The 20856-nt window shown below is 48.0% G+C and overlaps 9 protein-coding genes across 9 annotated transcripts; 3 read left to right on the top strand and 6 right to left on the bottom strand.

Moving 5' to 3' along the window:
- Nucleotides 1-1022: 1022 nt before the first annotated feature.
- BU24DRAFT_448636 (uncharacterized protein) lies at nt 1023-4341 on the bottom strand. The gene is made up of 2 exons (XM_033530904.1): nt 4092-4341; nt 1023-3992 (listed from the first exon to the last, which is right to left on the bottom strand). The coding sequence occupies exons 1-2, from the start codon at nt 4240-4242 to the stop codon at nt 1372-1374; spliced, it is 2772 nt and encodes a 923-aa protein (XP_033385158.1). The 5' UTR covers nt 4243-4341; the 3' UTR covers nt 1023-1371.
- A 355-nt stretch (nt 4342-4696) lies between these two features.
- Nucleotides 4697-5717, bottom strand: BU24DRAFT_431788 (amidohydrolase 2; the record flags this gene model as incomplete). The annotated part of the gene is made up of 4 exons (XM_033529887.1): nt 4697-4977; nt 5047-5123; nt 5176-5394; nt 5440-5717. The coding sequence occupies 4 exons, from the start codon at nt 5715-5717 to the stop codon at nt 4697-4699; spliced, it is 855 nt and encodes a 284-aa protein (XP_033385157.1).
- Nucleotides 5718-6565: 848 nt separating this feature from the next.
- BU24DRAFT_431787 (sugar transporter family protein) lies at nt 6566-8076 on the bottom strand (the record flags this gene model as incomplete). Its single annotated transcript, XM_033529886.1, has 3 exons — nt 6566-7183; nt 7235-7903; nt 7957-8076. 3 exons carry the CDS (start codon nt 8074-8076, stop codon nt 6566-6568), a joined length of 1407 nt encoding a protein of 468 aa, XP_033385156.1.
- Nucleotides 8077-8687: 611 nt separating this feature from the next.
- BU24DRAFT_345806 (NAD(P)-binding protein) lies at nt 8688-9604 on the top strand (the record flags this gene model as incomplete). The annotated part of the gene is made up of 3 exons (XM_033523459.1): nt 8688-9077; nt 9126-9373; nt 9427-9604. 3 exons carry the CDS (start codon nt 8688-8690, stop codon nt 9602-9604), a joined length of 816 nt encoding a protein of 271 aa, XP_033385155.1.
- A 435-nt stretch (nt 9605-10039) lies between these two features.
- BU24DRAFT_490111 (oxidoreductase domain-containing protein) lies at nt 10040-11448 on the bottom strand (the record flags this gene model as incomplete). The annotated part of the gene is made up of 2 exons (XM_033533689.1): nt 10410-11448; nt 10040-10319 (listed from the first exon to the last, which is right to left on the bottom strand). Exons 1-2 carry the CDS (start codon nt 11288-11290, stop codon nt 10040-10042), a joined length of 1161 nt encoding a protein of 386 aa, XP_033385154.1. The 5' UTR covers nt 11291-11448.
- A 163-nt stretch (nt 11449-11611) lies between these two features.
- On the top strand, nt 11612-12398 carry BU24DRAFT_440055 (catabolic 3-dehydroquinase 1; the record flags this gene model as incomplete). Its single annotated transcript, XM_033530343.1, has 3 exons — nt 11612-11946; nt 12030-12252; nt 12309-12398. The coding sequence occupies exons 1-3, from the start codon at nt 11783-11785 to the stop codon at nt 12396-12398; spliced, it is 477 nt and encodes a 158-aa protein (XP_033385153.1). The 5' UTR covers nt 11612-11782.
- A 1043-nt stretch (nt 12399-13441) lies between these two features.
- On the top strand, nt 13442-15565 carry BU24DRAFT_477753 (uncharacterized protein; the record flags this gene model as incomplete). Its single annotated transcript, XM_033533005.1, has 6 exons — nt 13442-13537; nt 13654-13667; nt 13706-13811; nt 14039-14181; nt 14235-14413; nt 14468-15565. The coding sequence occupies 6 exons, from the start codon at nt 13442-13444 to the stop codon at nt 15526-15528; spliced, it is 1599 nt and encodes a 532-aa protein (XP_033385152.1). The 3' UTR covers nt 15529-15565.
- On the bottom strand, nt 15566-17890 carry BU24DRAFT_138974 (heterokaryon incompatibility protein). The gene is made up of 2 exons (XM_033521106.1): nt 17371-17890; nt 15566-17261 (listed from the first exon to the last, which is right to left on the bottom strand). The coding sequence occupies exons 1-2, from the start codon at nt 17762-17764 to the stop codon at nt 15604-15606; spliced, it is 2052 nt and encodes a 683-aa protein (XP_033385151.1). The 5' UTR covers nt 17765-17890; the 3' UTR covers nt 15566-15603.
- Nucleotides 17891-19660: 1770 nt separating this feature from the next.
- BU24DRAFT_459937 (uncharacterized protein) lies at nt 19661-20713 on the bottom strand (the record flags this gene model as incomplete). The annotated part of the gene is made up of 1 exon (XM_033531774.1): nt 19661-20713. The coding sequence occupies one exon, from the start codon at nt 20711-20713 to the stop codon at nt 19661-19663; it is 1053 nt and encodes a 350-aa protein (XP_033385150.1).
- Nucleotides 20714-20856: the final 143 nt, after the last annotated feature.

Raw genomic sequence — 20856 nt, 5'->3', positions numbered from 1 at the left:
CAGATTGGTTTGCGGTTTCGTTGTTTAGTTTCCGCACTCGCGGATGCAGTTCTGGCCGTCGCAGAAGGTCTCGCAGTGAGTACCGGTGGGGCAGTCGGAGTCAGAGACGCAGGCAGCGGCGAGGCCGGCCATGAGGGTGACGAGGAGGAACTTGAACTGCATTTTGAATGGTGGGTGGTGAGGAAAGAGTTGGTTTGAGAAGAGTGTTGGCTTGATGATTTGACTGATTGTTGTGATGAGGATTTGACATTTGCTTGAATTCATACCGCCTTATATACTTTTCACATTTCCTCTTTCGGCCATGATGAGGTTCCACAGGCGGCTCGTATCGCGAAGTTTCTTCGCGTGAATTTGTGGTGCTCGACGGAGACTTTCTGGAGATGGACAGGGGCAAATCAGAATCTGATTAGATCGAAATGCAGATAACCAGGGCATGAGCTATCATGCGTAGCTATCAAGGACTTTTCTTGGAAAACATCCTGGTGATCAGTGGATATTATGACATAGCCCGTGCGCCCTGCATGGACGTTAGGACAATGAATACGAACTGACCGTACATTGACAGGTCCATGCGTCTAAGCCGATCTCGGCGCTAGCAATAATCAGATGTTGGATTACCATAGAGAATCCACAGAGAGCGATGGAGCAGAAAATACTAGGTCTACGGAAACCTAGCGTGAGGCAATAACTGATACCAACTTCATTCCAACAGGCGATCAGGTCACGTCGAGTGACATTACACATTGAAATTTGATAATACGATCCAGCAGGTTGGATCTGGTGCATATACGAAGTCGAGTTGGTTTCGTAGGGATTGCATTCTTCAATGTCGTCCATGTCTGTAATTCATTCATTGTTAATGTACAATGCGATTGAAATGCAGAAGATGTAGGATCGAGACGATATAAATTCAGATAGGATTCAGGGCCAGGAGATGGAATTATTATACAGTTCTTTCAGTACAGGAACATCTTGCAAACGATAACCATGGCAACCTCGAATACATCAAAAACAAAGACCGCCAGTAACGTAAACTTCGAGGACCTTGTTCCCGCTCACAAATTGCTCACTATGGATCAGTTGGAGCGACAGAAAAAGATATCAAAAGAAGTAAGGCCTACCGCACAGTTAAAGCGTACAGCCTCGCGTTTGATTTCCCGTACTGGTGAGAGGACTGCAAAAGTCCAGAAGTTATTCAAGTAGCTAGATCAAGAGTATTTTTATTGAATGATGATCGTTTCTCGTATTTTCCCGTTTCACTTTGTTTTATCTTTTTATCGAATGAGTCATCTGTCTCTTCAGCGTTGTGAAGTTATCTTGACCCAAGAGCAGCTACTTGGGTAATGATAAACCCTTAATTACAATCCCCTTTCAACCTACACTGGACTGACTTAGAAGAAATGCGGCATTCGCCAATCTCTGTTTCGCCTCGTCAAGTAATTCCCAGCTTGACCCTGCGAGTGCCTGATCAACGACGCTGAGGAGGCCGACAAGCCGGTTTCGACCACCGTTGAGATTCTTCATATGCCTGTCAAAGTCTCCGACCGACTGGATTGAGGATGGGAACATGTAGTCGAGGAATTCCTGGGTGTCTCCATAGCGAGCGTCCAGGTGGGGAATACCAGATGCCAAGGTCTGTGATTGATCTGGTACATTTGGTGAGGTGGATGCTTGAGAGGATGTCTCTGCGGTATCCCTACTTTGAGCGGAGGTTTGACCGCTCGAATTCGTCATGTGGGGGTATTGTAAATGGTGAGGGAAGGGATCTAGATGGCCGTCTTGATGGAAGCCGTAGGCCCAGATTACGAGGGTTGCATAGTAGAGGCCCCAGCTGCGGTTCGGTAGTTTTTCGTGAGACGCTGTATAGAGCGTCTCATTTTGGGAACTTTGAAATTGATTTTTGGGATTTCTCGCCCGGTTCCCTGCCCCCGTGGGATGTAGTACGAGGTGTACGAGTTCAAAGGCGTGATACACGGCGTGGATCGCCCCTAACGAACCAGCCCAGCGTGCCGTTTTCTCCTTGACCATTCTCTTCTCGAATGGTGACACGGGACGACCAAGAATCTTGCTTGCCCCAGCAACAACAGCCAAGTCCGACATTGTGACGTAAATGTGGATATGGCCTAGGTGGTAGAGGATATGATTCATCGCGAGATCGTTGCCCAGACCCTTTCTATTCTCATCGGTGAGCGTGGATTTCTGCCAGTCCAGAACGGCTCCTCGAAGGTGTCGAAGAGTGCTTTCGTACTCTTGTTTCCACCACAATAGAGAGTTGATCAATCTAGGCTGCCACTTGTCGGAGGAGGAGGGGGAGAGGTCGTCTTTCAGGCTGGACGTGAGGATGTCTCGCTGTTGCATGTGGCCGATGATGGACAACAGTCCGGCAAGAAGCACCTGCCATCCGAATGGATTGGTCCGGCACGGCTTGCGATTGATCATCTTTCTCAGCCCATCGAGAAAGGACAGTTGCTCGACACCGCTTGCGTACAGGCTAGACTCGACTGCAGCGATTTCGCTAGGCGAGTGAGACGACCACAAGAGACGATCGCTTGGGAGATAGAGATGAATTTCGTGGAACACCAGCGTCTGGCTGTGTCCGAACATCACGGAATGAGTTACGTCGAGGACGAAGGCGGCGAATGCGGCGCGTCGAATCGACTCCTGCAGTATCCAGTGCTCCCACCACGACTCCGGTGGCGAAGGAGATGCTCGCTTGGGAGCGAAGAATCCCACGCTCAGCTCTGGTTGTGTCGTTCCGTTTCTGCTCCCGTTCTCCGCGGGATGAGTCGTCGTCGGTGCCTTTGGTACTTGTCTACCAAATAACGTGCTGCTCTGGCGCATCAGGTTCAGCGTGGTGGGGAAATAGACGAGAGCGCGCTCATGCAGGGCAGATGATGCGAGCAGCTTGTCGTACACTTCTAGTAGCAGAAGCGTTTGAAAAACCCAAAGCCGGCCAGGTGGGCTGGCGTCCACGTGAAGGAGGACATGCCCTCGCAAGTTCCAAGCCATGAGGTTAGTACTCTGCATGCCTTGATGCGAACAGCCCGGCTGTCTTGTAAGCATGGACGAGCCTATGATCAACACGGCCATTAAAAGATAGATATGAGCATTCTCCGGCGAAAAGGTGGGTCGGTGGAGTATGGGCAGGGTCTCATTGAAGAACTGCCAGAAGCTTTCGAGGTAACTTTGCATCGATGAGGGACTCAGCGGGTCTGTATCGTCTTCGACATTATGCTGGGGTGCTCTGATGGCGTCGTCCGAGGTATCTAGCAATTTCGAAGTAACGATATTGATCAACTGTTTCCATTTTTCGGGTGATATGGCCAGACCAGTAGGGAGACTGTTGTCCGCTCGTTCTCTCGTCGGGGCTGGCTGCTGAGGATTGGAGATTTGGGAATCGTCGTCTATCAAATCAGGCAGATTGTTGGGATAGTTGATTTGGAAGCTCTGCATGTCATCTGGATAGTACCCAGCGTTCATACCCATATCCAAGAAGTTCGGTTGTCCCTGTACAGCTGTATGGCCTTCGAACAGCCATGCTGCAAACTCATCCACGCTGGAAGGTGAAGCACTCGTCGGACCATCGTTCACGACAATGGCAGGCAAGTCTCCATGGAGCGAATTGTTCGTAGGGAATCCAAGAGTCTCTTGAGGTACATAGGGTCTTTGGGAACCTTGTTGGAATTGGCCAGGGTGGATAAGGTGATCCGCTGACTGAACATGTTCTCTCGATTGTAATGCAGCCTCCTGCTGCCGGGCATCATTTACGGAGGCCAGCTCGAGGGCGTCCAGGCCTGTACGTGTATAGACTCTATCGGTTGGGGGTTCTGCAGTCTGCCCACATGGGTTGGACATTGTTAAATCAGGATCCTCAGATCCAGAGCCCTGGGAGTGCTGCTCATGCCGGGCTTTATGCCGAAGATACAAGTCTCTACGAACGAACGACAACGCGCAACCTTCGACTGGGCAAACGAACAATTCTTTGGGAGCATCTGTACGAGGGTGTTAATAGCCAGCCGTGAATATGGTGAACAGAATCTGGGATATTCTCGGGAAGCAAAGATTATCATATCTAACGCGCGGAGGCTTACGGTTGAGTTGGTGTCTCTGCAAGTGTTCTGCACGTGAATAGAACCTCCCACAACCATCGTAGGTGCATGCATATTTCCTGCCCGTTGGGCGCGCCCTTTGAGGTCTCTTGCGACGTCCCACCGTCGAAGAGGAATTCCCCGGACTGGCCATGCTCCAGGGCAGACGCTAGAGACCAGTCCTTGGGGGCATTGATCTTGGTGAGTTGTAGGTGTCCGGACGTGGCGATGGGGGTTGAATGCAGAACAATCGCCATCCCCCAAGTTCCTCAGAGTCGGAATCGGGGGTTGGGGGTACCTAAATAGAGGTTGGGGGCGCCAGTAGTCATCTAGGCGGTTTGGGGGTGAAAAGTCACGCGCCACGGCAACTTGTCCGAGGTCGCAATTGTTTGAAGCGCCAATCACAGACAAGCATGGCCGACTCCCGAAGACCTCCTATATGATTTTCACAGCTCTACCAGTTGCATAAATGCATAAATCACTGTTTACCAAGCATTGACGGTAGGAGTGTGGACGTAAAAGAGACAAGAATTTGTAGAGTTTTAAGAATTTCATTCGAGAATTGAGTTCAAGAACTAGTTCAAAGTACAAATCTCCAGCGACACTATCTACTCATCAAGTTTGAAGAGTTTAATGGCATGATTGCGAATAAAGTCCAGCACAGTCTTCTCGTCATAGGGCAGAGTCTTGACCCACGATGCCCCTTCTTCTAGCAAGTTAAACGGATAGTCCACCGAGTACAAGATGTGATCCTCTGGCAGAAGAGTACGGTGAAAGTCAAGAAGCTCAGTCCAGAAATTACCAGTCGCGGTTTCGTAGATGTTCGTTTGCCAGTACGATGAAAAGTCTCTCTTCATTGGCATACCGGCTGGTTTCTTGCGGGCGAGCACTGTCAATCCTGCGTGTTAGCGACACGGGCTGTGAAGAAACGAATTGGTGAACGATTAAAGGATCTTACTTTCGTCAATTCGCCAGAAATCACTTGGAAGGCGTTCTCCCAAGTGCCCAACGATCAATTTCAAGGATGGAAAACGGCTGGTCAAAGGTTAGGATAGTCTCTAGGGGTCTGATCTTAATGGAGACGTACTCGAACACTCCATTGGTACAGAGACCAACAATATGAGTAGACAACTGCACTGCAAATTGGTGAGGTGCGCCAATCACCCATGGTGCGTGCGCGAAATCGAGCTTGTTTTGTTGCGAAATGGGTGATCTGGGGTGTAGATAGACCGGGACATCTAAATCTACGACAGTCTTCCAGAAATCATCATAGGCTGGACTATCATAGTAAAGCAGAGTAGCTGGACTTCATATCAGCCTTTGCAAACGTAATACGTATTTGATGTATGACTGACCATTGTCGGGACCAGACTGCTGGTAGTCATTGAGAAGCGCGCCATGGAAGCCCAAGTCCTGAACGGCTCGACGAAGTTCGCATGCCGCCTGACTGGCGTTATGCATAGACAGCGCGGCAAAGGCTCCAAAGCGAAGAGTGTTGTTTGCGATTGCATCGGCGATATCATTATTAGCTCTTGTAGCCAGTTCTTCGGCTACCGCGGGATCCGAGATGCCCTGGATTCCTGGAGAAGCCAGAGAAAGGATCATGTAATCCACACCAGCCTCGTCCATGTAACGTATGCGCTGGCCGTGAATGTCTTCGAGGTTATTCAGCAAATCTTGATAAGTATAGCCTGCATCAATTAGTACTTGGTAAGGCCGTAACTGTAAAATGATGCTGACCAAGTATAGGCGCGGCCCTGGAGCGAAATCAGTACTTTGTAGAATATTCGTACCCTCAAAACTCACACCGTCTTATCAAGCTCAGGATAGGGCAAACTGAAACATTCCTCAAAAACGATAGAGCCTTTGCCTGTATTATTCCATTGCTTTGCGAGCACTGCCGCAGGTAGAAGAGCTACCCAGGACCAATTGAGAATCGACTTCATCTTTTTAGGATATTGGTTGATCAATGGTGAATTGGATGTATCCCAAAAGTGTGGAGGGAGGGGGAGATTTTATATTCCAGATCCAGACATCCTCCGCACAATTCTTTGTGCCCAATTCCGGGGCCCCGCAAGAACACATGCATGCCGCTATGACGTCTTCTCCAGAAAACCCTGGGGTAAAACACGGCTGCTTCTAATTCTCGGGCAATATCTAGAGTTTGCAAAATATGTACACACGGGATCGTAATTGCGGACCATTATGGAACGTTGGCTTTGATTATTACACGAGAAGAAACTAGTAGAGCTTTTTAATCACAACAATTAATCGGCCAATTCTTTCAGATCTCGTCAAGAGACACCCTAAACTGCCTTATCCCGAGAGATATTTGTAGATCCGAAGCTCCTAGATCCTATCCCTTCGGCGGAATTATACCGCAATTACAATTTAGATGATCAACCGAAATCTACTAATCCGATACCGCATCCCCTATTGCCATTGCAAATACCGGCTGGTTGAAGCTTTCACTACGATTACACTTTCTCTTGATGAGAGCTTGACAATTCCTTCTCTGGCATATCCCCCAAATCATCACCTGCCACTCCACGGAGCTCACGCCCTTTCTTCTCAGGACCCAAGAACGCTAGGATGATTACTAAAGCGAAACAGGCACCTAAGAAGGCACAGATAACGATGGCATAGTCGTATCTTTTGACTCCCTTGGCTGTCGGAGACAGAGGATAATACTTCTCTCCGATAGTAGCCTGAATCGTTGCTGCAGGACTGGAAGCGAGGTTGCCCAATTGATAGGCAGTACCGACGATGAAAGCTCTCAGCGCGTCGGGGGACAACTCAATGAGATAGGTAGGGACAACGCCGAAAGCTCCTTGCATAAAAAATTGGAGAAAGAAGGCAGACGCGATGACGGCGTTCGATGACACGAATGTATAGGGGTATAGGAGTACCCCTCCGAGAAAACAGGAGACCATGATTGTCAAGCGTCTTCCGAAGACTTCAGACAGATGTCCAACCGTCACGGCTCCCGACATGGCTCCTAGATTGGCCATGATTTGGACGACGGTGAGTCTATTGGGCGTGAATTGGTATTGATTGATGAGCATCGTTGGGTAAAAGTCCTGGGACCCGTGGGCCTGAAAGATTTTGTTAGCTTCGTTTGCAATGTGTAAGGACCAGAAACTCACCATAAAGTTGAATCCAGCCATCAGAACCACCATGTAGATGATTGTTTTCCAATAAGTGGTCACTGCAGTCCTCGCTTCCCGAAGGAAACTGGACGCCGTCGTTCGTGTGGCAGAGGCTGATTCTCGCTCTCTCCAACTCCTATTCTCTGGCATCATCATTCGCCATATGATGATCAACACGGGCGGGCAGGCACCGAACCAGAAGAGTGGTCGCCAGCCGTGAGGAGTCGTATCGACCAGCGCTCGCGAGAATGCCGTCGCGAGGAGATATCCCGCAGGATAACCAGCCTGGAAGAGACCCGAAAGAATGCCTCGTGCTTCTGGAGGGCTGTCTTCTAGAGCAGTGGACACGGCATTACCGTAAAGACCACCCATGGCGATGCCAAAGAGAGCACGGCAGGCAAGAAATTGCTCATAGGTCTTGCAGAAACCAGTAGCGAGTTCTAGCACGATGAAGAGGATGTTGTTGAAGATGAACGGCCACTTTCGGCCAGAGCGATCAGACCACAGGCCAAAGATGAACGATCCTATAGACCGAAGCATCAAGACCAAAGTGATACCCCAGGTGATGTCGGAGTTCTTTTTGCCAAAGTCTTTTGCAAGCTGAGTGATGGTCATGCTGACTGTGAAGAAGTCGAAGGCATCCCATACCCAACCACACCAAGCGACCTAAGATGGCATTAGCTGTGTCCAGTTATGAAGTCTGCGAATAGATAACGTACAGCGAAAAAGTTCCATTGCTCCCCATTCAGCAGCCTCAGCTGTTTGAAAGGGTTGCCCACCGGGGTCATTGGTGGTTTCAAGCTGCTGAAGCGAGTGGCCAGGTATTCACCCACCCCCATCTTTGTGTGGGAGGCGTCTGCTTGGTGAATGCCCTGAACCGGGACTTTGGCATCTTCGGTATAAGATCCCATGTTTGCATCAACGCCTTGGTCGTGTTGCATGAAAAGTAAATAATAGTTGGAGATTAGAGAGTTGATATCGAGAATCTATCCCGGCTCCAGGACACAAAGAAGACTATATATCATTTCCACAGAGATTCGTTCTTCTGTGTGAGAGGTCACCATGACCAAGCTCTCATGAGCCTTTCACTTTGGGACTAACCCCTAGTCCGTTTTCCCCAGACCCCGCAAATCGAAGTGGGGAGGGAACCCCCAAATGCGCCACGTTGGGGGCAGCAGATGTACGAGGTACGAATCCGCACAGCACAATTCCCCAGGAATTAGTTGCACATTAAAGCCTAGCTTGGCTGGGGAAATGCAAAACGGGATGCGCGAACCCCCAATGTTGTCCTCTGTAAGCTGTCCGCTCTAATAAAAGCGTGGAAGCCAAGTCTTCGAGGCCGAAGGACCTCTTTTCCCATCGGTATCTTTGATTATCTTTCCAATCTTTCTACATTTGCAATACCCTTTTACAGTCGTTCTGGGACAAACATTCATTCACAATGGGTTCTATGGCATTGAATGGAGACGCACCGCTAGAGTCAATAGCAACTCCCATTGTTTCGTCTCTCCAACTCTTTTCCCTTGCCAATAAGAATGTCTTCATCACTGGCGGCTCGCGGGGAATTGGTGCAGCTATGGCCATTGCGCTCGCACAGGCTGGTGCGTCCATCTGCCTCGCCCAGTCCGACACGACAAATACTGCGACAGCAGATGCCGTGAGGAAATTGGGTCGGAAGGCTACAATCCTGAAATGTAATTTGAGGGATATGGAGCAAGTGAAGGCAATATTTCCACAGGCTCTTGAAGTCATGGATAATCGCATCGATGTCGTGGTAAATTGTGGCGGTTTACTGCAAAGGAAAGATTCTGTGGACATTACGGAAGAGGATTGGGATAACGTATGTTGGCTCCAGCGTTCGCGTCTCAACTGTTACTAACAAGTCAAGATTCTCGACATTAACTTGAAGGCTTTGTTCTTCATTTGCCAAGCAGCTGGTCGCCACATGATTCCACGGAGACAAGGCAAGATCTTGAACGTCGCGTCTCTGAACTCCTTCATCGGTGGTGATCGCGTCGCATCCTACGCTGCCTCCAAAGGCGCCGTCTCGCAGGTCACAAAGGCATTGAGCAACGAATGGGCAAAGTACAATATCCAAGTGAATGCCCTTGCACCGGGCTCAATTGCGACAGACATGTAAGTTCCCCCGCCCGTCTGCAATGAAACCTTTTCCTGACTCTAAACTACAGCAATACGGATCTGAGGTCAGATCCTGTACAGTATGCGGCGCGTGTTGCGCGTTGCCCTTCGAGGCGATGGGGTGCACCAGCTGATTTTGCGGGACCTGCTCTTTTCTTATGTAGCGATGCGAGTCAGTATATTACTGGAGAAATCCTTGTTGTAGATGGTGGGCAGATGGCGAGCTAAGATTTGTAATTTCGTATCTTCATCATCATATAGATCGAGCATTTCAATGAATTACAACATGAAAGTAACACTTCCGCGCTTTGGAAATTCTAAGAACGCGCCAATTGACAACATGAAAGTCGCCGTGCAGGCCGAGGAATTGAATCAATTGTTCAGGCATCATCCACATTGTCTTTGATCATAGTTGGAGACAAGCAGAGATGACGAGCGGAATTAGGAACCATAGCTACTTCGTTCAATATCTATTAAGGAGAAGTATCAGAGATCTTCGACAATTGAAATCTTTCATCCAAGACTAGATAGCATTTGTCCATAGAGTTCTTGAAGACTTACACGGCACGAATTCTTTGACAACTCAAGCAGTACCCACACTTGCATACACATCATTGACTGAGGGAAAAGTTCAATAGATCAACAATAATTCTATAATTACATCTATACTAAAGGCTTAACATCTACCCAAGCTCTCTTTTGCCAACTCTGTTCAGCAAGCTCGGTCAACTGAACACCTTTCGCGCCCTCAAGAAGGGTCCACACGAAAGGCTCGTCTGCAACGACATGCTTGAGGAAAAGCTCCCATTGAACCTTGAAAGCGTTGTCGAAAATCTGCCAGTCTGGGGTCTTGGACCAGCCATCAAGGAACTTGATCGGAGATTCGATATCGGGATTCCATGTCGGCCTGGGTGTTTGACTTTCGTGTTGTGTAGTGCAATCTCTATGATATTGGTTAGTCCTGAAAATTAGACCGATAAGGAAGTTGAATCCGAACAACGACTTTTGGAGCTTAGGATACGGAACGACTTACCTCAAGCCAGCAACGGCACTGCCCTTGGTTCCATCGACTTGAATCGTCAACAATTCATCACGGTGAACACGAGTCGTCCACGACGAATTGAAGTGCACGACCACCCCGTTCGTCAATTCAAAAGTAGCATATGCAGAATCGTCGGCCGTGCACTTGTAGACGTTTCCATTCTCATCAACCCGCTCCTTGACATGCGTAGCTCCGAGACAGGTAAGCGACTTGATATCCCCAAACAAGTTCTGAATGACGTATTGCCAATGGCAGAGCATGTCGGAGATGATGCCACCATCCTCCTCTTTCTTGTAGTTCCAGCTTGGGCGTTGCGGGACAACCGGGCCCTTGCCGTCAAATACCCAGTACCCGAACTCGCCGCGCACCGAAAGGATCTCTCCAAAGAATCCGGTGTCTATCAACGACTGCAACCTGACAAGACCGGGAAGCCAGAGTTTGTCTTGGACGACTCCATTTTTCACACCGGCGGCTTTGGCAGTGTTGTACAAGTCCAGAGCGGCGGCTGAATTGACAGCGGTTGGCTTCTCACAATACACATGCATGCCTTTCTTGATGGCCTTCTTGACAGCATCGCACCGTCGGCCCGTTGTTTGGGCATCAAAGTAGATGGTGTTGGCTGGATCATCCAATGCGGCATCCAGATCCGTGGTCCAATTCTCAATGCCTTGTGCTTTGGCCAGCTCTTCCAACTTGTTGGCGTTGCGCCCGACGAGAATTGGATTGGGGATGATGATATCGCCCTTTGCGGTCTTGACGCCTCCTTGCTTTCTTATGGCGCAGATGGAACGGATCAAGTGCTGGTTCGTACCCATGCGCCCGGTAACGCCATTCATGACGATTCCGACGTGGTGGGTCTTGGGCGTCGACATGTTGGGATTGTAACGTAGCTATGAATGCAGATAGAGATGAAGTAGATCCCGTAAACGAATGAACGACGAGTGAGTTTGAAGAGGATTGTCTTGATTCTTGGAGATCTCTTGGACTTATTAATCATCTATACTTTCTCTTTTCTCCAGCTTTTGACTTCGATGCAGCCCGGGGATCGGCACGTCAGGCTGGGGGTTGGAGGTTGGGGGTGGGGGTGGTCGCCCCCAATGGCGCTTTGCGGGGTCAACCCATCGGACTAGATTTCCGGAGTGATGGCGACGGGATGGATGCACCCCAACTTCTCCCCAGAGTTTGGCAGTCTCCACGAACTACGAAGTATTGTCTTTCTACTGTAAGTATAATTAGGCCAAGGCTCACAGCCAGAAAGCTCATTCATCCATTGCTTTCCAATATTACACACGAGTGTGCTTGGTCCTTTACAAGGTTGTCATTCTTTTGGCCTGCATATACTCAATCACAAATCACCCATCACGATGCGCGACGGCAAGAAGACAGTACTGGTCATCAACGGCCCAAACCTGAATCTGCTCGGTACCCGTGAACCTCATCTCTACGGTCACGAAACCCTCAGTGATGTCGAGAACGCAGGTCAGAAGCAGGGCGAGCAGCTAAATGCCAATGTCAGCTTCTTCCAAAGGTAAACTCCTTCTCCATGGTACTTCTAAAACAAGACACCATGATTCAAAGAAAAAGAAGAATTACTAACCGAAGCCTTCACAGTAACTGGGAAGGGGCAATAGTCGACAAGATCCAAGAGGCTAGGACCGATGGGACAGACGGCATCGTGATCAATCCCGGCGGCTTCACACACACCTCTGTTGCTATCCGGGATGCTCTTTTGGGTGTGTCTGTGCCGTTCATCGAGTTGCATGTCGCGAACATTCATGCAAGGGAGGAGTGGCGGCATCATTCCTATTTTTCGGACAAGGCAAAAGCGATCATTGTGAGTTATTGTCTTGCCTTCATGCGAAGCGTAGACGTGGCTAATTAATCAAATAGGTCGGTTGCGGTGCGGCTGGATATGAATATGCGATTGCTCATGTTGTGAATAAATTTCCCGAGAAAGACAACATTGCGAGTAAACTGTAGTCGTCTTAGTCTAATGTTATATCATTCCTCTTAATTTTCCAATCTACTTCTTTGTAATGACATTGTACTTTGATCAATGTTTCCAAAACTCCCCAATGCAACTCACTATAGGATAGCCATCAACATCAGCATTGCCCTTTTTGTTTCCGACTCCATCGGTACGTATTCGAAAGAAATCACTCAAACAACATGTCAAGAAGCCTTGCCTCAATTATATTTCGCCAATCACCATATTCCAGAGGCTACATTTCGTGTGCATTCAAGCACAAGCTTGTCTACCGTCTCACTTTGAGGAAGAGACTATTCAACGACGATTGCCAAACACCATACTCCTCCAATTTTGACCCGTATATTCTAGGAAACGCTAGTAGCACTCACCCATTGTCTCAGCACCATGATCGACGTGCTCGGGATGAGAACATGCAACTTGCTTGGTGCCATCTCTCGACCTCCACATACATCCGACCCATCCGATTCATCTTGTTCTCTCCTGGCCGGTACGGGCGTACATTGCAAGTATGAAATTTACTACCGCTGTCCGCGGAAGCCATGTTGTACACGATCTGATGGTAACCCCCAATGTTGACCGACCTATAATCTAGGCACACGTTGGGGGTGAGGAACAGCTCTTGGGGGTTCACTCAACGCATTGGCAAGCTCTACTCCCACGATCATTGGCCATCCCTTTGTTCGCATGACTAGCTCGATTCTCCCTCCAGCGCGCATGATACTTATTCATTCAACAATGCACCACCTCCCATGCATGAACACCACTACTAGGCCAAACGTTTTCTTGTTGTTGCGGGGAACAGTCATCCTAGACTGGACGGTCCCCGTGGGGGCGAGTGGGGTTCTCGATTTCGTCAATATGGCCACGAATTCTACGAATGAGAATGTCGAAGAGAGAATATTCAGCTGTAGCATTACCTCTAATTAATAGCTCATCCTAGCATTGAGTCCAGTATGTCTTATGAAGATTCGCAAAGGTCGTGACGATTGCGTCTTCATCATTCCTTTTCCAATCATTAATCTGATAATCCACAATGTCGCATCAAATTGGCGACAATGTTACAATCGATGGATCTTTCAATTTCGAGGACTTCGTTATGGACGGACCAAGCTCACCTCCTTCTTTTATGGTAAGCAGTATACTTTATAGATTCTAACGTACCCTCCCATTAATCATGTTCACGGCCAATTAGCTAGACCACGAAGAGTTGCCTGTGCCCAAAGAGCCTGCTCTAGACTTCTCCAGCAAGTCTTCTACAGGTATGTCTTCGCGGTCTCAATTCTGATTGTCAAATTAGTCCCCCGCGCCGTAGTAACAAATTCTTGAAGAATCGCCATCCATCCCTACTCCAACATTTCATATCGAGTCAGAGCCCGAGCAAAGACCAAGCAAAAAGCGGGCAGGTAAAGCAAATTTGGCCGAGAAGCCCGCAAAACGACGTGCAAAGAAGACTGACACGAGAGAACCAACGATTGAAAGTCGCAATGCGCAGCCCAAACACCAAAGACGTACGAGAGTGAAACAACGTGAGGTGAAGGAGACTAGACAGGGGCATGATGCTTCACTTTCATCAAACGTATTTCATCCGTCTACATGATCATCACGGTATTAACACTAATGTGCGCTCTAGGGCGAAATTCTCCTCGATGTATTTTTTGAAAGATTCCATGGCAGAACGTACTACATGCTTGATAAATCTACCATTCGCGAACGTCTGAGGCACAATGATCTACCTGGCTTCTTCTCTTGCGCGATATTTGCACTTGCAATCAGGTGTGTCATGCAGAATTCACTTCAATGAACTTCTTCTCATTCTTTACCGACAGGGACACGCCATTACTCGGTCGCTGGAAGAGCGACAATCAACAGAGCTACAACCTTGCATTACGTGCGAGAGCCGAGATTGAAGTCGATGATACCTCGATTGATGCGATCCAGGCGCTGCTCCTGCTTGTCCTGGCATTTTCTGCAGAAGGTGACAATGAAAGTGCATACATGCTCTTAGGTACGTTCGATTCCATTGTATATTATAATTTGCTATAATTAACGTTCAAGTCAGCGAGAGCGATTGGTGCAGTACTTTTCAGAGGGTTACACCGCGAGGACAAAGGGAACTCTAGTCTGACGGACGGCGACAGGGAGAGTAGGCGTCGGACATTCTGGACTTGTTACTTATTGGATCGGTTCTTCAGTTGCGATTCAAGCCGCATCCCGCTAATCAACGACGAAGCCATCATACTTCGATTCCCGGATCTTCCTGCCAAATCCCAAGATACGAACAGAGAGCTGGGTTTACTTCCCGTCGAATTGAGACGCTTTGTTTGCCAAGAGACATCGGAAGCATCGGAGAGCAGAGTTGCACTGCTGATCAAGATCACGAGAATACTCGGTCTCACAACGAAGTACCTAGCCTCTGGTGGGTTGGATGGAGACACGGAATATCCATGGAGCCCACAGTCTAAGCTCTCTGACATACAACAATACCTCAACAAATGGATCTCGAGCGCTGGGAAAGAATTCACTACTGTCGAAAGTCTGATTGGACGACCCGATTCGATGCCATTGCTTATGAGTAAATTGATATACCACGTCATCTACTGCTCCATCTATAGACCGTTCCTACCAATCGAACTGACAGAACTGACCAACCCCGGGTTGTACCAACCCTGGCGCACCAAAGCAACGTTCCTCTGTTTCTCGCATGCAAACGCAATAACAGAGATTGTAGAAATTGCGAATACCAATCGCAGTATCCATTGGCCAGCGTTCGTGAGTTACTGCCTATGCACTGCTGCTACCGTCCATATGCATGGGAGTTATTACTACAAGGACACCAAAGGCGTCTCCGAGCAATTCAAAGTGTACGAAAAGTCGCCCGAACTTCTGAGCAGAGAGATGACACAGCTTGAAAGTCTGACAAAGGTGTGGCACAATGTTCGACAGCAGATCGATACGCTGAGGGCCTTGAAAAATGCACATCACTCGTTGTTTCACGAGATCTGCAAGATGCCCATGAGATATAGACCCTCCTTTTTCTTGGGCGACTTTTTCGATCGTTATTCGTATCTTGGCGGAGAGGATAGTTGGAAACTGAATTTCGATGCGCTTAATCAGCCATGAACTTAGCTATAAAGAACAATTTCTTGCGCGTTCCTTCTGCTGAATGCGACTTACATTCAGGGTTGCTACTGCCCGTTAAATGATACGTATCATGTGGAGACCATTGTGAAACTGTTCACATGGGAATTGGTCCTCCTCTCCACTACAAGCCAACATTTTCCCTTTCATCTCTTCACCCCATCCACGAGCTAGTCCAATGCGACGATATACGCCCCTCTGCGGGTCTTCTACCTCCAATATCAAAGCATATATGCTCCCATCGGCGCCGGGGCGTACTCTCGCCGGCATACAGTACAAAGTTTCCTTCGCATTTTGCTCTTCGAACTGGTCATAAAAAGCGTCGAGCTTCACATGAGGTTGTGGCTCCTTGTATGCAGAGTCCGTCAACACGCTAATATGCTGCCCATTCACGAGCATATTCCAATCTCCATAGCCACGTGTTTTCAACGGGCCGTGTCGTATCAATTTCAACTGTTTCAATACACCCCGCAAATGCAGCCATCCATCTTGAACCAAGCTCGTGTTGTCGTTTGTCAAATAATCTACTTTGAAATCGACTACTTCGATTAATAAACTTGCCGTATCAACATCTGGAAGGCCAGGGTTGATACCGCCATCTACCGCCGCCCATGACCAACTTGGACAACGATACTTTTGGGGCCGTGATGCAAACCGTGTGAGGTCTCCTCTTACTGACCAAAGGAGCTCGAAACCCAGATAGCGACGCCACATGCCAGCAACATACTCATCTCGCAAGATATCTCTCATCACTTTCGCGATGGCTGAAAGAGCAACCAGTTTATCATTAGGATAGGAAAGCTGACACGCTGTGTACGTACGTACAATTTGGACCCAATAATTGTATGCCGTAGCGTCGCTGTTGGTTTCGTCGTTCACGATAACACCATGAGGGGCAAGGTCTTTCAAGCGAGGACACCGAGAACTCTTATGAGACAAGCCGCCTGGAGAAACTTCAGCGGCATCTTTCTGTCGACATTCCCAGAATAGCTGGCGCTCGCCAAAGTGCAGGACGCGCGGAGACAAGAGTCGCTCTTGGAGGACCCAGCCTCGAGTATTAATCAAAGCCTGAGACACTTCGGTTTCCCAAAAACGATAATCGGATACATGATAACGATGTGTGCAGCCATCTACAGTGATGCCAATGGTCTGTGGAAGAAAGGCTTCTGGGTTTCGGATGCAGAAGAGAGTATGGTCGCTGTCTGGTGCATTTGCGGCAGAGATATTGCAGTATGAATTCGAATAGACCTGTCCCATAACCTCTGCTTCTTTCAGCCAGTCCAAGAGTCCATCTCCTTCCTGTATTATACAGAGAGAATCGATCCATAGATATCTTATACCTAGATAACGAGTGATGTACACAGCGTCCTGGTACAACTGAGGAAGAAGAGACAACGGGATCGCATCGAGGAGTTGGGCATGGTTGCTAGTGGTCAGCTTTAGACAGTTGGTATGTCCCCAACAATGACTGAGTGTCATGTATGGCTCATCGAGAGATGTTTTGTTGGTCTCGATTAACCGACAAGATGTTTCTGAGCTTCTGAGAGATCCGCAGTCAAGAAGGCGCGTTGGATACCAAAGCCTCTCACTGGAGAAACTTTTGCAATGCTGATGTTTGGTCACACATTCGGTTACCCAACTCTTTGCAGTAGACAAGGCTTGAGCCGATTTCGTGGTGCCAGCAAGTCTCTCCCTGGGATTGCACAGCAGTAGGTCTAAGGGTTGGTCAATCAAAGAGTGATTTAGGAAGAGCAGATCAACGTGGAATAAGGGAATGAACAAAGGCATTTCGCATGGTTCAATTATAATCGGGCTGAGTCTTACCATTAAGAGGCTGCAACAAGAATGATGCACGCCAGTATGTCGCTGGCACTACTTTTTGAGGAAACGCTTTGCTTGCGTCGAAAGAGAGGGACAATAAGTAGCATCCCGGATGGCCGTATATACTACCTTCCTGAGACCAAGACGTAGTAACACAATTTTGGATAGAACGGATCTGTTTGTTACAAATCGAGACTTCAGTTGCATCGCTGATGAGGTTCGACGTTGACTCAGCCGAAGACGAAACAGCGCATCGTTCATTAAGCGTTAGAACTGCCCAGAGGCGATTGCAGATGTAGCATCCCAAGTCCACCGAGTTCTTGAAGGACTGGCAGGTCTGGTGATGAGGAAGTGTCTGCGTGTCGATCTTGATCTTTGTACATATGACACAAATCATATCGATAAGCAGCGTTTAGGAGAGATTGTGGTGGAAAACTATAGCCTGAATAGGACTGCTTCTAAAGGAGGACTAGGACTTCTATCAGTTGACAGGGCAAGTTGACACAGGCTGTGTAGAGAGTTACCTCAGGTTCAGCGGTGCTGAATCTGCTTCTATGCCTACCTAAGCCTAGCTAGCTTGGCAGACAGCTGACATTGTCTTAAGGGTAATGGATAATATATATCTCTTAACATCTACTAAGATTATTTAGAAACTAAACTGCAGAAGATAATTCTAGTAAGAGACAAGGGTCTTATAAGGTAGTAAATTAGGTTTAGATAAAGGTTATTCAATTACTGTTATAAGAATATATTACTAAAGAAATTAGAACCAATCTTCCGCAAGGAAAGTGAATACAAGGTTTAGGGAAAGAAGGGCATCTATACTATGATTCCTCAGCTTTGCTGTCCCTCTGACTCTGGTAACGTTACTTGGGTACGACCAGAAGCCTTCCGATATCTGCAATACATTCAACGCCACTCCTCTGCTACCTGTCAATATCTACCTTAGATCTTCAGTGGGCGGAATTCGGAATTGTTCTCTATGGCGCCAATCTGCACAGCTCATGTATGTAAATAGATTCACCCTCTCCGGCGACGAGATGCAACTTACACGTTTTACAAGCTCCACAGGTTTTTGAGTCATCACATTCTCAAGCATCCCTTACATTGTGTGTCCATGTCTATTTCGTGCCCATCTTACCAACACAAGCCGATCAGGCAACACCATATCTCTGGCTACCTTCCTTACATACCTAACAGCAAACTTATCTCATGAATTCCTTGTCAAATTTGGTCAGGCCTTGCTATACATCGTCACAAGCACAAATAGGTGTAGAGGTAGGCTTAAGGTCTCTCTAAACATGTCTCTAGAGTAGCGGTTTGACGACTATATATATTTCGGACGCGTCTTGAAAAACAATGGCTATAACTACCTCTCACGTAATTTTAATGGAGCGTATCGCAACCCCAGAGGCGTTCAACAAGCTTGTACAAAGCTTCAACAGACTACCAAAAAACCCTCCATCTTTCTATCTCACAATGAACCTTCACAGTCTGATCATTTACGTTGCTCCGATCAGTACAGTCAACGTCGTCAGTCTTCCATATCTTGTCGGAGCCCTACACAAAGGCCAAGGAGGCGCGTTTGCTTTGAAAAGTTTCCTTAAGACTAGTGCAGCAACGAAGGTCTTTTTTAACGCGCGCATGGCGATACAGATTTTCTCTGATCACTGCAATATCAAGCTAGTTAATCCAGTTTGCCTTACCTGACCCTATACTAAAAAGTACACTAACTGTCATGTTTCGCCTGGCACTGAACGAGCTCATATTCACGAAGTGCAAGTTCTAAAAGATTCCTTAATAATATAGGTACGGCAAAGCTTTAGAGCTAGAATATATTATTTACTAAAATACATACTATCCACCCTTTTCTGGTGAATGACATCACTGACAGCTCCACTTTCATACTCCTTACTCATTCTTCATCGTCCTCCAGAACGCGATACAACTAAAGATCCGCGCGTAAGCAAACTTGAAGAATCAAACCAGCCGTGTGAGTGACACACCGTCGGTCTCTCCGTTTGGTGGAAGTGCCTTGTCAAGGGTATTTCCAACCTTCATTGGGCTGTTACTGAGGCTGATTGAAAGCGGGACTGGGGCCCTTTTTGCGATGACCGTGTCGAGAATAGTGATCTTCACACTGCGCAAAGCTGTATGGGCTACATATGAATCATTCTTATAATTATCTAGGAAAGGATGGTCATTTTACTCTATATCTCGGAACTATCAATCTGTTTTTGAAGCGCTTTTGTTCTAATTAACCTGTACCGTAAATAGTTAAGATACGTAATACCTACTCGTGGTTAAGGTAAGTGTTGGCCAACGTCGTCTCTTTGAACTTGAAGACGAGATCTCTGTCTCTATCTTTCTCTGAATTGTCACCTTCTTCAGAGACCGTCCGGTCCCTAGGTGATTGAGGGAGCGACTGATCATTGCCATCATCCAATTCAAACATATATAGATTGTGAATGGACAAAGCTTGGCCTCCCGACTGGTTGGCATTCTCCGCCTCGTTGCGATCGGCCTCCGTGATGGAGAGTCGCTGTTTGCTCGCTTCGAGGTCCCCTTTGGCATCATCAATGACCCATAGTAAATCTTTGTCCGTCCATCGTGGGTAAAGAGATTTAAGAACAGTCAGTTGCACTTGATAAGTCTCTCTTAGCTCCAGTAGTAGTCTTTCTAGCCTATCATCGCGCCTATCTCGAATCTCATCGTCCTCGAGCTCTGAGCATGGCTCCGAGAGGTCGCTACTGGGCCCGCTCGCAAGATCCGGAGCGTCCTTGCTCATAGGTTCCATAGCTTTCATGATCTGCAGTGTTACCATCATAAGGTGATGTAGATGGTCGGCAATGTGCGACCCCATCGTTTTGGACGTGATGATCGTTTCGTCGTCTGGCTCGTTTTTGAGCTCCTCGCGGAATGAGCACAGGGGACAAGAAGACACTGCGCGCGCGCTTCGTGACCAGTGATGTTGCATTCCAGGTTGAGAGATATCCCCTTCATTATTGCTATCGTTGGACTGATTGGGCTTGGGTAATAATTGCGGGTGGTGGCGCTTGAAGTGAATCATGAGTTCCGTCTTGGTAGAGAACGCATAAACCGTGTCATTTTCGTGCACCAAGTCTCCTTCCTCTGTCATTGCGTTGCAAGTCCATAGAGGCCGCGAGTGAATCTTTGAAGACCATGCTTCCGAGTGGTTAGACTTCATGTGGCTGAACCACTCGTCCGAGAACGCAAACGACGGTCGTGCCATGTAACAAGCTTCGGAAAGGCATACGTAGGGCTCAAGGTCCTGCTGGTAATGTTTCCGTCCTTCAGCAGTCCACTGTATAGGGCATTTGCGCATGAGACTAAGCCGCACCCAAGACGGCTCATTGAAACGATGACACCACTCGCACTTGGATTGGTATTCACCTCCGAGATTTGGCAGTTGCGGCTCTCGGAGCTTTCCTAAATATAACACGCTCGTTAGCAAGCAAGTAGTTGAAT

This window comes from Aaosphaeria arxii, assembly GCF_010015735.1.
Source record: "Aaosphaeria arxii CBS 175.79 unplaced genomic scaffold BU24scaffold_3, whole genome shotgun sequence".
Lineage (NCBI taxonomy): Eukaryota > Fungi > Ascomycota > Dothideomycetes > Pleosporales > Aaosphaeria > Aaosphaeria arxii.
The sequence above is the reverse complement of the archived record's forward strand: the minus strand, read 5'-3'. Positions and strand labels throughout refer to the sequence as shown.

Excerpts from the sequence above, each read along its gene's own strand:
- BU24DRAFT_448636 (XM_033530904.1), bottom strand. The coding sequence starts at position 4,242 with ATGGCCAGTCCGGGGAATTCCTCTTCGACGGTGGGACGTCGCAAGAGA. Across the intron at positions 3,993-4,091 it reads GCAGAGACACCAACTCAACC|ATGCTCCCAAAGAATTGTTC; the intron begins GTAAGCCTCCGC and ends ACCCTCGTACAG.
- BU24DRAFT_138974 (XM_033521106.1), bottom strand. The coding sequence starts at position 17,764 with ATGATTTGTGTCATATGTACAAAGATCAAGATCGACACGCAGACACTT. Across the intron at positions 17,262-17,370 it reads CTTGTTGCAGCCTCTTAATG|ACCTACTGCTGTGCAATCCC; the intron begins GTAAGACTCAGC and ends ACCAACCCTTAG.